Source organism: Anabrus simplex, chromosome 8 (genome assembly GCF_040414725.1).
Source record: "Anabrus simplex isolate iqAnaSimp1 chromosome 8, ASM4041472v1, whole genome shotgun sequence".
Taxonomy (NCBI): Eukaryota; Metazoa; Arthropoda; class Insecta; order Orthoptera; family Tettigoniidae; genus Anabrus; species Anabrus simplex.
In genome coordinates, this window is record NC_090272.1 from 189,705,135 (window position 1) to 189,720,762 (window position 15,628).

Here is a 15,628-nt window from a genome sequence, read left to right on the forward strand (position 1 = left end):
AGTGATGGGACATTCGATTCATTTTACTGAATCGATTCATTTGATTCCGTACACGTTACTGAATCGATACAGTGATCCGATTCACGGCACATTAGTCACCGCTCCTACTGCATCTGTGTAGTATGTGCTGGTAAGACAGCAGCAACAGCATTCAGTGCTCGCAGCTGCCATCTGGTCTTCATGCTATGAACTCCTTTCAAAAAAAAAAAAAAGCTAGTCACTCTAATACATCGAAGGTTTCCGGCGTCGCAGGGTGGGAAAGGTTAGGATTAGGAAGGTAGCAGCCATGGCCTGAATTAAGGTACAGTCCCAGCATTTCCTGATGCTACTTAATAGCTACTTCAGAATTATGGTTTGACTACTTTTTTAACACTGCAAATAAAACCATCTATTATTTAAACCACCCAGTAAGAAGAGGACAGTGAATGAAATGGGTATTATTTTCAAATGAGCTGAGCTCGAGAATCCATTATAGCATACGATTCTTTCAGTGTACTGTACCATGGCTCACTGTATGTCTCGCTGCAGCGGAAGCTCGGCTCTCCGCCAGTGTCCAACTGTCCAGTGTGCCGATAAGGAGCCGTGTATCTTGTGTTTCACTGAGCCGTGCTCGTTCACGATTCTTTCGGTGTGCCATGGCTCACTGTATGTCTCGCTGCAGCGGAAGCTCAGCTCTCCGCGTGTCCAGTGAGCCGATAAGAAGCCGTGTGTATCTTGTGTCTCACTGGGCCGCGCTCGTTGACGATTCTTTCGATGTGCCATGATTCACTGTCTCGCTCCCCGTCAACGTCCAGTGAGTGCGCCACTCAGCACTGTCCGCTGGGAGTAAGCTGAATCGTGTGCCGTGAGCTCGCCGTTCCTGTGAATCGATTCACTCGGACACTTGAATGAATCGATACACTGCTTCGAATCATGCATTCAGTAGCCAACACTAGTACAGATGGCGCAGCGAACGAATTCCGTGCTCAACCGCACACACATTGTCTCTAGGTGAGAACAAAATTCAGTAACGATGAGTGAGACATTCAGTCGGACAGTGTACGTCAACATGGATAGATGTATAATAATTTCGTGTGGCTATTTCTAGCCGGATTCAGCCCTTGTAAGGCAGGCCCTCCGATGAGGGTGGGCGGTATCTGCCATATGCATGTAACTGCGTGTTGTTGTGGTGGAGGATAGTTTTATGTGTGGTGTGTGAGTTGCAGGAGTGTTGGGGACAGCACAAACACCCAGCCCCCGAGCCATTGGAATTAACCAATGAAGGTTAAAATCCCCGACCCGGCCGGGAATCGAACCCGGGACCCTCTGAACCGAAGGTCAGTACGCTGACCATTCAGCCAACGAGTCGGACATGGATAGATGTAAGGATGTGGCAAAAAGGAGCAATCGTGTTTGGCCGTGCCTATAGCCATACCGTGCGTAAAGTTGCTGGATTTGTTGGTGTTTCGCAGCGGACTGTTCAACGTGTATACAAGCAGTGGTGTACTACTCGTGGCCACGAAACACAACGTCAGAATTATAGTCGGAAAAACATCCTGACTGAAAGGGACTGGAGACGCGTTTCACGGCCTGTGAATGAAAATCGCTTCCAAAACCGACATGAAGTGATGGAGTCAGTGAATGAAGGTCCATCCCAACCTGTTAGCGTGAGAACATCACGACAGAAACTGCATGCAATGAACATTTGGAGTGTCACCTCGCAAGAGGCCATTCCTCACATAGGCACATAAAGCTGCACGTCTTCAACGGGCTAGAAATAATCGAATGGACAGTAGCTGACTGGCGGAACGTTATGTGGTCTGACGAATCCCGTTTTTTCCTGTATTCCAATAACGTACGTCGTCGAGAGCACCGAAGGCCGAATGAAGCATTTCATCCTGGATGTGTGCAAGGTCAGGTTCAAGCCGGAGGCGGGTGTGTGATATTTTGGGGGTGTTTTTCGTATCATGGATTGGGCCCGCTCACTGAGGTGACCTTCTTCTTCTTCTTCTTCTTCTTCTTCTTCTTCTTCTTCTTCTTCTTCTTCAAGTGCCATGTCCTCGCAGAACGTTGGCGATCAGTAGCATGATCTGTTGTTTGTTCATAGCTGTTCTGAACAGAGTAAGCTTTATCAGCCCAAACCACTGGCTCAAGTTGCCGAGCCATGATGTCCTACTTCTCCCCGGACCACGTTTTCCATTAATTTTCCCTTGGAGTATTACTTGCAGAAGGTGGTATTTAGAGTTCCGCATCATATGACCAAAGTATTCTAGTTTCCTTCTCTTGATGGTAGTGAGAATTTCTGGTTCTTTGTTCATACGGTGCAAAACGTCTATATTGGTCATTTTAGCTGTCCAAGGTATCTTCAGCATCCCTCGGTACGTCCACATTTCAAATGCTTGCAATCTCTTGCACATGGTCTCGGTTAGTGTCCATGCCTCAACGCCGTACAACAGAATGCTGAAAACATAGCACCGGAGTAGTCGTGTTCGTAGGGAAATGGAAAGGTCACGGCTTGTTAAAAGTTTCCTAAGTCTCTGAAAAGAAGTTCTGGCCTGCTCAATTCTGCATCGGATCTCGTGAGTAAGGTCCCAGTCATCATTGATGTGACCGCTAACATGTTTATTTGAACATTCTGGATGATCAGGTGTCGTCTTTCAGTTAACATCTGTATGATGAGTATGTTATTGATACCCCGATTTTTCAAGATCACAACAGCAACGTTCATCGGGTTGGACGCATTTGTGACTGGTTGTATGAAAACTCCAGCACCGTATTACATCTCGATTGGCTTGAAAAGTCACTTGACTTGAACCCAATTGAAAAACTGTGGGACATGCTGGAACAGCGGGCAAAACGCCGACACCAGCATCCCCACAATTTGGTGGAAATGCGCGATCAAATCCTCAGCGAGTGGCTTAACCAGGACGCGATGTACCTACACAACCTTGTGGACTCACTTCTTAACCAAATCCAGGCGGTTACCAAGTCAAGAGGGGAGTTACGCGGTATTAGATGATGTCTGTAATGATTTCTCCAGCGGTGACTAATTTTTTTGTCCGTCGAACTTAGAAAGGAGGGAAATACAGATGGCAGTGTCTGATAAGAGGAGGAAGGGAAGACTGAAAAGAAGATGGTTGATTGTATAAATGAGGATATTGCAGAGTTAAACCTACAAGAAAACCTCGTAATAGATAGGAACAGTCTGCACCAGCGACCCCAGTTAGTGTGGGAATAATGGAGAAGAATGTTTTAGCGAAGAACCTATCACTGGAACGAAACGATAGACGTATTATATGTCAAAATCGCTGCATTAACGCACGGGGTGTGCTTGAAGGTTTGTTCTTGCTTCTAGTAAGATGCTGGAGATAATGGCGTCCACTGCCTTGTGTGCCTAGTGTATGTGGGTTAAATCTCTTTGATAGCCTGTGTGAATCCGAAGTTTATTTCTGGTGCACTGGGGCTAGGATTGGGAAGAGGACGGCTACTATTCTGATTTTGACCTGATCGAAGTAGGAGAATTAGGCAGCCATGAGTCGAATTCCGGCAATTATATGTCGAATATTTGAATTAAAATGAGTGACGTCCCTATCTTTGGGTAGTGTATAGTAGTGGTGATTATTGATTTAACGCGACACTCCGGAGATAAAATCGACATTTTGGCCATTTTGATTAAATATTTTTTATAACTGAAATTGAAAGGATTGAGTTTTCTTTTTTCTTGTCACGAAATTATTCCGCTGAATTCAAACAATTTATCACTGTAGTAATGGTTTGTTTGCCAATTGTAATTTTACATTTAAATTCCATTTTTCCCTATAATATTCTGCCAAATTGAACAAAATTTGGATGGTATATGTATCACAAATATATTAAGAAACCTACATATGGAATGTTTGATTGCAGAATTTTTTCAAGTAGTAGGAATTTTTAAGTCCAAAATTTTAGAAAGTAAAAATTGCACAGACTTTAGTACGATATATCTGGGTATATAAATTATCTACAGAAAAAATCGGTATGTAGTGACTTTAAAAGAATTATTATCTACCTAATTACGAATTTACATTCACATGGTAATTAAATTTCATGAAAAAATGGAATTAAAAATTTAAAAAATATTATTTGGAAAAACTATTAATTGTATAATGAAACAAATGTTCGTGATATCTCTACTTTTATGCAGGTGACATTCCCACAAAGTTTCGTGAAAATCCATGCATTAGGTAAAATATCTTTTTATCTCCGGAGTGTCGCCGTAAGGAGAAATAGAACGTAACAGCCATTCTCTCTCAACACTAATTATATAGTCATAGCGCCTACAGAAAGTGCTACGTGATAATTTTCAGCTTAGAACTCTGATCAGAAAGGTTCTGTCATCTAAGTTTCAGTGTCGCATGAACTATATACTGTAAAACGAATTTTCGTTCTGTGATACATGTTCTGCGGGTCAGTATTTCTCCCCTGAACATTGTCATATAGCGGTATTTCGACACATAGCCACGATATCGGAAAGAGGAAGATGCCAGTTTCTTCGAAAGTGCCGATGACCTTAGATGTTAGGCCCCTTTAAACAACACACCATCAAAAGTTTACTAGAAGAACAAAGGTAGAGATAAAACGAAAAGAACGTGCATTAAAGATCTAAAATTGATTTCTTGCTGTGCAATTTCTGTTACATTATTGATTTCTTGTTGTGCAATTTCTGTTACGTTATTGATTTCTTGTTGTGCAATTTCTGTTACGTTATTGATTTCTTGTTGTGCAATTTCTGTTATGTTTTACGTAGTGCCAGTTATCAGCTATTTTGAAGATCAAGGTGTGTGTAGGAGCCATAAAAAGCGGAGAGGAGGGAATATTACTGGTTGGAATGACCAAGAACAAATACATTTAGAAAATATTTGTTTTAGTTAGAAGTCGACTAAATGAACTATATTATGATGGAACTTAAATCGCACATTAATTGAGAATATTTGCAGAGTTTTACAATATTTAAGATAAATTTACAATTTTCATTTTTGCGGCATGTATAATAATTATTACATAAGCACGTCTTCGACAGTCAAAATTACCATAAAGAACTAAAAGAAAATTTTAAATGAATTTTTAATATATCTTATGAAAGTAACCTACACCTTCCAGGGTTTATACAGCATTTGAATGGAATCAGAACACGTATTACATTATTTCCTTACGACGTATATTGAGTGTAGTTGTAGAGTGGAGTTGTACTTTGACTTCTATGGATCTGCGTACTCCTGACTAAACTACATACAGCTGTCCAAAATATCGGAGTGGAGAGATTTATCCGAACTTTAAAATTTGTCCTGTTTAATTATTAATTGTGACAGAGAAGGTTAAATATAGAGGAAATTACCTCAATTTAAGAACGAATGGTATACTGGGATTAACAGGTGCTAAATCCATTCTTGGGATAAAACACTTTTTTGTCTCGCTTCAGTACAGTCAATCTCGTTCCGTTGCAGAAACCAGACTTAAAATTTCATTAATGTCATCACATTCTACGTGGTTGATGCTGATGTGCGTTATTTGGTCACCTATCAAACTATTCAGAACCTGTTGGTTGATGACGTTAATATGTTTGTTTCTTGGGCATAAAATTGCTACTTCGGAAAAAAAATGTGCTCTCACTTGGACGAAAAGAAGAACTAAGTTAATTCACATAATATGTTTTGAAATTTAGTTTCTTAAATCTCGATAATGCCATTTGGCCCAGTTCTCCGTTGCTGAGGTTTAGAAGCCTTTCACTGAAGTTAATTTTGGGTCACAGAGTGTATTATTTTAAACCACACTGGACAACACATGCTCTGTGAGAGGGAGCAATTATTTCAGTCATTGTCGGATGATAACAGATAAGAACTGTTGAACAAAATAATACCATCGGTGTATTGTTGTATTAACCTTAATGGTCATAACCCCACTCTTTATACATTAAATAGTAATGGTTAAATTAGTATAATTATTATTGAATTTCCCATACATAAAAGAACCCCATTTTATATTGTATATTAGGGTTATAGATGAATAAATCAAAATATACATTACTTACACACATAAATTATTATCATGAAAGCTTACTGAAGATGAGAATATCAACACTGTCTTTTAGAGTACAGAGGTTTAGCCAGTTCATTATTGCACGAGTTTAAATAACATTCTAGAGTAAATCTTGCTCTTCCAAAAACAGGGCAGTCAAATAGAAAATTATGCAGAGTTTGAGATGATTCACAAAAGCAAGAGTAACCATCTGCAGTCTTAATCTTAAATCGCTCGAGGTATGACTTAAATTTACCGTGGTCAGGTAGGAACTGAGTAAGCACAAAGTTCGGTATAAGATTTTTACACTGGAGTCGATGCTGGATTTCAGGAAAAGATAGTTTTCTACTAACGGATCCTTTCGAAGTAGCGGTCCAGACATCATTCCACTGAGAAGTAATATATTCTTTAATCTTTCTCTTCTTTACCGAGCTCGATAGCTGCAGTCGCTTCTTGTGCGGCCATTATCCAGTATTAGGGAGATAGTGGGTTCGAACCTCACTGTCGGCAGCCCTGAAGATAGTTTTACGTGGTTTCCCATTTTCACACCAAACAAATCCTGGGGCTGTACCTTGATTACGGCCACGGCCGCTTCCTTCCCACTCCTAGCCCTTTCCTGTCTCATCGTCGCCATAAGACCTATATGCGTCGGTGCGACGTAAAAAATGTAAAAAACCTTCCTCTTCAAGAAACATATTGGAGTTTCGTTGTACGAAATTTCCAACGTACATTTTGCAGCTTTTTTGCCTCGAAATCTGCCCTTTCATTTCCGGTAGACCCTGTGTGTCCACGAACTCAGGACACACAAACGTGGATATTTTGTTGAGTCAATGCTCTTATATCGGCAAGTATCTGGTTATATTGTACCGGGTGGTTTATTGCATTAAGTGCATTAGTATATCTATTTATTTATTTATTTATTTATTTATTTATTTATTTATTTATTTATTTATTTATTTATTATGCCTTTGTAGGTGGCAAAGTTAGGGCTCTTGGCCCTCTCTTACTCTTAACTACTGTAGTGATACATCATTAGGAGCAGAGTTTGAGTACATAATATTATATATTGCAAGTAATCAGCTTCATTTTCCGTATCAAATTCTAATCACAGAGAATTACAATAATTGAAAATTGACCGGCAATCAGCTTCAAAATTCCGCATTAGACTCAATTTAGGGCACGTTAAGCAAGCACAAGACAAATAACAGCCTACCTGGAAGGAGTGAAAGAAATAAACATTCAACAACAATTTGAACAGTGTCAAGAAGCCAATCATTTTAAAACCTTTTAACAGAAAGACAAACAAATATGTTTAGTACAATAGAGTTAAAACTTTTGACAACTATTCTAATTAATAGATATAGTTTTTAAGCTGACTATGTAACGATCCAGTCTCATTTCATTAACCCATTAACCCCCACATCATTTTAACATCATTTTAATATAGTTTGTATTCAAATGGTCTTTAAGAGGAACTATGTACCTGCAAACAATGTATTCAGAAACTTAGCGATTCACCTAAGCTTAACAACAGCTGAAGATGTTCTCAAGTGAGAACGAAACATGTACTGTTTATAATTGACAATTTGCTAAAAAGCAAATAAAAAGTATCAAAAAGGTGGAAGATTTTCAATTATTGTAATTCTCTGTAATATTATATAGTAAATAATAACTTAAACAAAAATACATTACACTTTTCTAACTCACATTCATTCGATCATGCAGTCATACAAGTTAGCCAGTTGCAGTCAGCAGTCTTAAATTTAAGTAATGAGGTGGAATTTCTGACACTGACAGGCAGGTAATTCCAAAGTCTAGAACCCGTCACGACAAAGGAATTGTTGTACATAGAGGATCTGTGAAGAGGAATAGAAAGGGAGGAATCAGAGCGGGTATAACTGCCGTGAAAGGAGGACAAATACTTAAGTTGGGATGAAGTGTATAGTGGTTTGTCTTCAGAGAGCAGTCTGTATATCTGTATCAGTATGTGACACGTTCGTCGTTTGTCAGATTTCAGCCATGAAATAGTGTGATAGTATGGGGTGACATGTTTATCATAACTCAGACTGTATATAAATCTAAGGTAACAATTAAGCGCCCGCTGAAGTTTCGAAGCCTGCTCTTTTGTTGCGTCTACCAGAATGACGTCACAGTAGTCGAGGACGGGAAGCACTAGTGTTTGTATGAGTTTGACTCTCACATTTCAAGGTAAATTATCGCTGTTTCTTTTAACTGAATGAAGTATCGAAAATATTTTTTACACACATTCTTAATATATTCAGACCAATTTAAAGTTTTTTTCATTGTTACTTCAAGATTTCTCACAGTTTGGGTGAATGAAATAACTCTACCATTAAGTATAACTGGAGGAAGAATTTCGTATCGTAGTGTGGTCAACAATTTTTGAGAGCCAATAATGATTGCTTGTGTCTTCGAGGAGTTAAGAAGGAGGGTATTTTTCAAAGAGTAAGCATTAAGTCGCTGAAGGTCATCATTGATGCCTGTTATGGTTTGAGGTAAATTGGATGCCGTTATGCATCAGTAGACTAAGCGCCATTTGACGAAAATTGAGATTTTAGCGCCATCTTGTAGAGGAAGGCTTGAACTATTTATAAAAAATTCCCCACTGCATTACAAGAGGCCGTTAGTTGTTAATAAACAGAAAACCTAAGCGACAAAGCGGGAATCAGTAAAAATGTATATTGCATCAGTAGACTATGCGACGTTCCAGTTTGCATCATTGGACCAAGCGCCACATTCCTCACATTGCGCGCGGATGACAGCGAAGGAGCCCGCGTTTTCGATAGTACTGACATTTTTACGTGGTGATACACTGAGTAGTTTATCAAGTGAGGAAGTTAAGCGATGTATCAAGTACTCCCAAAAGTAAGGAGAAGGACAATGCTACTTATGCAGCTTGCTAAGAAGGCTGAGTCTGAGAATCACTCTCTAGAATTTGATGGTGAATCTCAGGAAGTAAATCTAAATAAGTCAAGACAGAGACGACCACGGGAAAGTAGAGTTCCCTTTCACCAGGCATTAATACCATTTTGGCCAAAAGGAAAACCTATTATCTCTGAAGCCAAAGTAAGAGACCTTGGTTCGCTGATGCACCTAATACCTGCAGATGCCAAACATTTTTACCAGAATCTTCAAGCAGATTCAGACATCGTGGATGACGTAGATAGGTTTAATGGATATCCTGATTTCGAGATTGAATGAACTGAGAGCAAAAATATTATTACCTATCCAGTGATTTGTGTGTATTTATGGGAGAAAACATCTTTAATCACATTTTCTGTTTCAAGCAGAACAAAACAAGGCTTAAAAATATCACGTCAATACTGTACTCTCAGAACATAATAGGCCCATCGTGAAGGAAAATCCATTCAAAAATTGTACAGACTACAATGGCTCATGTCTTACAAATGTATTTGACTCAGATAAGTTGAAATTCCTCAAATCAGTAAGTCGTTATAGCAACGACTTTAGAGAATAGCTTTCCTTCTAGAATTTCTCCATCTAAAACTTGAATAATGTACCGGAGTTGTGGCGCGGCTCGTGGTGGATCAAGCACTTAGCGGGCCTTTTCAGACAGTAGGAGATTCAGTTTTTAATCGTGGCTGCCGCCATGTTGTATTTTTTGAAGTTTTACTCAGTAGATACTCAACAGTTGAAGGTTTTTGGTGTAGCATCGTGATACATTATTCGCACTTGAGAAAACCTTAAATTGCATCAGTAGACTAAGCGCCATTTCTTCAAGAAAATCTATGTAGTGCGAGTATAAAAATGTTGAAATTTGGTGAGAAGGTACAATCTATTATCCTACAACACCAGTAATACCATATTTCGTAAAATTATGTTCGCTCGAATTTACACATAGAACCAAATTTAAACGCGATTATCTCGCAACCAACTTTTGGCGCTTGGTCTAGTGATGCATAACGGCATCCAATTAAGGTCTTACAGTGACAGTATATTTGTAAGTCGTCTGCATAAATATGGTAGCTACGATTTTTTAAATTATGTGAAATGTCGTTTATGTACAAAATAAAGAGCAAAGGCCTAAAACACTACCCTGTGACGTGTCTTCCTTCCTGGTTAGCCAGTGAGAGGTTTGATCAAGGGGTATAATTCGTTGCGCGCGATTTTTGAGGTACGATGGAAATAAATTAATAGTTCGTTGATCGAAGTAGTAAGATTCTATCTTGTTTAATAGAGCCTGGATGTTTATAGTGTCAAATGCGCTACTCAAATCGAAGAGAGTAAGGAGTATCATCACCAGTCTTTGGTCCATTGCGTGTCGTATGTCATCAGTCACTTTGAGCAGGGCAGTTGCTGTGCTGTGTCCCTTCTTGAAGCCAGATTGCAATGGGTCTAGGAGAGAATGGTTGTTTAAGTATTCCAACACCTGCTCGTGAACCAGACGCTCGAGTGCTTTGTAAATCGTAGATAAAATAGAAATTATTCTGTAGTCGGATGGTTGGGAGGGGTCATGTTTCATAGGCAGAGGGATAACATTAGCTTGTTTCCATAGTGAAGGAAAGGTTCCGTTTTTAAGGAAGTAGTTAAAATGTGAGTAATAATAATAGCACCAATAATGTTGTGTAAGAAAGTTATAGGGATATCATCCACTCCTCTGGGTTTTCATTTGACAGAATATAATATATTTTTAACTTTATTAGCAGTAACGGGGTGGAATGTAAAATATTTTCGGTCAGGCAAAGCGTTCATAACGGAGTTGGGTACTGAGTTCGGGGAATTTAGTCCATTAGGTGGTGGTCTTTCTTCAGTAAAAACTCATTTAACTTATCGAGTGGTATGTCTGGCACAACATCGTTCAATTTTAAAAATAACTTGAAATCAAAATTCCCTTCAACTGCACGGCAATGGGTATAGAAGTCACATCAACAAAACGCGCATTGTCCGCATAGAGAGCATTACCTTGTATGTGACCCGCCTTACCCTTTACAGGTAAGGACTGAAAACAGTTCATGTTGATTACACGCACGTCGGTAAGGGAAGGGAGTGAGTGGAAGGAATTGTCAACGGTACTGTGTCACACGTCCCTCCTCAACTCCACGTCACCGAGTCTCCGAATGGCAGTTAACCCATAGCCTTTGTTTTGGTGTATAAAACCCTAGCACTGATAACTGCTATTCAAGAAGTCGTACAAGATATAGCGATAAGAAAATAGATGGGTAGTGGCAGGGAACAGTACAGTGAGCCAGTCACTGCTCTATCACTATTTCACCGGCCATGGACACTACCCTCACTGGAGTGATCGTGATAGTGTCAAATGAACAGGAGGTTAATAGCCTTGTTAACGAAATTACACGAATGAATTGGTAAAGGAAGAGGTGCAGTATGAGAATAAACAGAAGAAGACCAAGACAATGATGTATACAGGATATGTTGACCAAATTGCCAATGGGTTGATGGATGGATGGGTAAAAACTAGGCCAAGTAAAGGAATTCAGATATCTAGAAGTCTGACCACATCTGACGGAAAATGTTTGAGAGAAGTAAACGCTCGGAGAGCACAGGCGAAGGAAGCTTTCTCAAAGAAAAAGAACTGTCTACTAACGATCAGCATGGAAGTACGAAGGTACTTCGTGAAAAGATTTTTTATAGACTGTTGAAAGCTATGGGTCAGAAATATAGACCCCGCGAAAAGCGGAAGCATTTGAGATGTGGTGCTGGCATCGACTCCCAAAAATGCTTGGACTGATAGAGTCTCAAGCAAGAACGCTCTCAAACGAGCAAATGAGACACGAGCCTTGGTTGAAATCTTAAACAGAAGAACTAATAGCTTCGTCATTCTGACCGGTGTAACGCCCTGTTTGAAGGAAAAATTGAAGGTAGAAGTATTAAAGGAAGATCTAGAGTACAATTCGTAGACAGCATTAAAGGCAAGGGCACCTATTGCCACCTGAAGCTGTTAGCCATAGATAAAAAATGCTTGGATGGCAACCTTAGGGCTCTGGAGAATAAGAATACTAATAAGAATATCCTACAGCCCGCTTTCACTTTCAACCGGGCCAGGAATGGAATGAATTAAGTTCCCATCTAGCGGCGAGAAAAGCCTTTTGCACTCCTCTGAGGCAATAATTAATGACTGGCAGATGAAATGAAATAATACCAGAGAGTGTTACTGGAATGAAAGATGACAGAAAAAACCGGAGTACCCGGAGAAGAACCTGTCCCGCCTCCTTTTCGTCCAGCACAAATCTCACTTGGACTTTGAATTCAAGAGGACAAATTAGGGCAAATATTCATTTATAGGAAGAGGAGTTAGGGATTGGAATATTTTACCAAGGGCAATGTTCAATAAATTTCCAAATTCTTTACAATTATTAAAGAAAAATAGATAAACAACAGATAGGGAATCTTCCACCCGGGTGACTGCAATAAATGCAGATCAGTGGTGATTGAAAAATGCTAAAGATGGCGCTTCTTTCTACTGCCGAAACCTTACACAGTTGACACTTAAGGTGATCTGTTTTTAAATGCACCTGTGGATCGCACTTTGAGTGGGAGGACTTTGGCGGGAAGTGAGAACAATGAGTGGAACGTAGGCTGGAGATTGGCCAGCGTTCTTCAGCTGTCTCCTGTTCTGTGTGAGTGAACAGTTTTCTAGAAGGCGGTGGAACGTGAATGGAGGCGGCCTTATCATGTCTCCGGTTTACAATGGCCATCTTTGCTCCTCGAGATTGATGACGACAACAAGTCGGCTAAGTTTAGGCCCCGGTGGGTTTTCCCCACCACCCCTCCCCCTCCACCCAGTTGATCGGGATGCCAAAAGGACGCCACTCCCAGTGCAAGACATCAGTCGGTCGACAGACGTGAACCGGGTAAAGTGGTAGCAGAAGACAGCTTTCAACATGCCGGTAAGAAGGTCGTAACACCTGTCATTTTAAACAGGGTACAGGTGCCGAGTGCTGTGATTGTTTATACTCCCCCCTCCACACACATTTTAATCACTAGGTGCCAAGGAATACATTCCTCAATTTTTAGTGGAAGAGCCATTGGTGTAGTCAACAATATCCTTGCAAAGTAAACTATTTTCATAGGCGAACAAGATAATCTTAAGGAGACCTAGAAGCGAGAACATATTCAAAATATAATTGTTCTGAAGATAATTTTCTAAAATAAATTCACTTAATTTTCTCAAAATTTGACACTCTTATTACTAAGGTTCGGATGTCAAGCAAAAATCATATTTCATTTCTGAGGTCATTTCACCTGAAATCTGAAAGATAAGTGTGAAAGACGGGCCCCTGTCTCCATCTAAAAGAATTGTATGTTGCATGTAAATGCATATTTTGTTAATTTTTATTGCTTCGGTCATATTTTGATAATTTTAGTGATATAAGATCACATTTCGTTACATTTTGAGAATTTTAATTTAAATTGAGGCGTCGTTTTTTAACAAAGTACATGTTATCTGCATCGAGTTTCAAACACAGATTTTCAAAATACTGTAGTAGGTGTATTTTTCTTTCCTTTTCCAGAAAGAGATAGGTAGCAGGTTTAGAAGACATGATTCCGAGAAAGAGATGTTGCACGAACGTACTCCGACAGAGACCAAAAAGCATGTTAATACTTCTTTTTTTTTAAAGGAAAAGAGAATGGGAACTGCGCCTCAGAGCTATTGGACTGAATGAATATATACAGTTTTAATTTACCTACTGTAGCTCTGTCAGTTTGAATGATTAAGTGTGTCTGCTGTATCAAACGTGTTTAATGTTAGTAATACTTGCTACCTATCCATGAAATACAAGTACTTTTTTACTATTTCTAGGTCATATTTTGCTATTTTACGGCATATTTGCTTGCATATTTTGTACTTCTATACGCCATAGACTTGCGAACCCTACTTACTACAAAATCTGTTCGCAACCATTTTGTTGAATATCATTAACCAACACCAGTTTTTAGACCAAGAAATATTAACGCACTTTTTCAAAGAATTCAGATTACAGCAGAATATTTAGGTACATATTTTCAGCATTTCATGAAGCAGAACCTAATTTTACAATAATTTTTACTGTCATATGCTCATAATATCACCCTATAACTTTTATTGATTTAGAACCATAAGTAATAGACAGTTTGACTTGAAATGTTTTATAACTTAAATGTAGTGCAATTTTATCGGGAGGGGGGGGGGGATTAGCTCAGTGCTGGATTCCCACTCAGAAAGTTGAGTTTGGAATCCCGGCCGATTCTCGGTTGAGATTTTCATCTCAAAAATCACGTGGCGTCTGGAAGGACATCCGGTCCTAAATCCTGGCGAAATCCAACATGAACCTGGATGGCTCAAGCGACCGCAGAAATAGTTGGGATAAGCTGACAACGTTTTATGTTTCAATTTTATTACAAATATTTGCAAGGTAATGACGTGTTTTCAATTCTCGGTCTAGAAAGCCAAGAATAACGGCCGAATGGATTCGTTGTGCTGACCATACGGCACCTCGTAATCTGCAGGCCTTTGGGTTGAGCAGCAGTCACTTGGTAGGCCATGGCTCTCCGTCCTGTGTTTGATTTGAAGTGTTTTAAATTTAATTAACTTTTCTTTGTTAGAGGAAATAGAACGTCTAATATTCATATACGTGGAGAATTGTATTATTTCGGAAGATAAATGAACCTTGCTTTGCAAATTATACATTTTATAGGAAAGCTTTTTAAATCTTGTTACTGTAGTAGCTGTACTAACTCAATTTAAGCTTACAGCTACAGAGTAGCCAACTCACTGGGTACTTGAAGGACTGAAAATGACTGCTACTGTGAACAGGTGGTTATACTGACAGGACTTTAACTTAAAGTGGCAATGATTATATTTGATAATGTTGCGCTTGTGGTGATAAGAACGTTGTTGAAGATATCTTACAGGCAGAAAAAGAGGTGTCGTGAACCAAAGGCCTATTTAACTCACATCAATCAACTTCCCATAGCCAATGTTAGGGTACGTAACTTCCATAGTGTTGTTCAGGCTGTTTGATCGTATTATTCAGGTTTAAACCACTCATAGTACAGTAGTTTACAGAATAAATGCATTTGATAGTTTATTTCGTTCTCAGTTTAATCTATGAAGATTTGTTGCATCTCTATAAATCAATAGTGACACTGATTTAGTTATGACACATTCCATCATTACAGTCTCCAACTTTTTTTTTTTTGAAACCAAGAGTTCAAGAACCTATTTCTTTAAAACAAGTGTCAAATATTCATGAAATTACAAACATTTCGAATGTTTGAACTTGTATTGGACACTTGCTATAAATTTGATTGTCTCTACTTTATTATTATTTCCATTCGACATTAACTAAAAAGCTTCCTTGGCTCAGGCGGAAGCGCACCAGCCTCTCAATACTGGGTTCCATGGTTCAAGTCCCGGTTTTCTCCGGGTACTCCGGTTTTCCCTGCCATAATTCATTCCAGCAACACACTCCCTTATCATTTAATTACATCTGTCAGTCGTTATTCATTGCCCCAGAGGAGTGCGACAGCTTCGTCTCCGGCACAGTTCCTATCCTCGCCGCTAGATGGGGCTTCATTCATTATATTCCTGACCCAGTCGAATGGCTGGAAA

At 39.4% G+C, this 15,628-nt stretch overlaps 2 protein-coding genes across 2 annotated transcripts in view; one reads left to right on the forward strand and one right to left on the reverse strand.

Annotated features, from left to right (window-relative positions):
* LOC136878946 (muscle-specific protein 20) overlaps positions 1-15,628 on the reverse strand; it is a 238,107-nt gene that overhangs the window by 155,801 nt on the left and 66,678 nt on the right. The gene's annotated exons all lie outside the window — the stretch shown is intronic.
* Positions 12,780-15,628, forward strand: part of LOC136878943 (muscle-specific protein 20) — a 45,913-nt gene continuing 43,064 nt past the window's right edge. Inside the window, exon 1 of the mRNA XM_067152568.2 lies at positions 12,780-12,923. Coding sequence (XP_067008669.1) covers positions 12,918-12,923 — 6 coding nt within the window. The 5' untranslated portion in view covers positions 12,780-12,917. The remainder of the gene's footprint in view (positions 12,924-15,628) is intronic.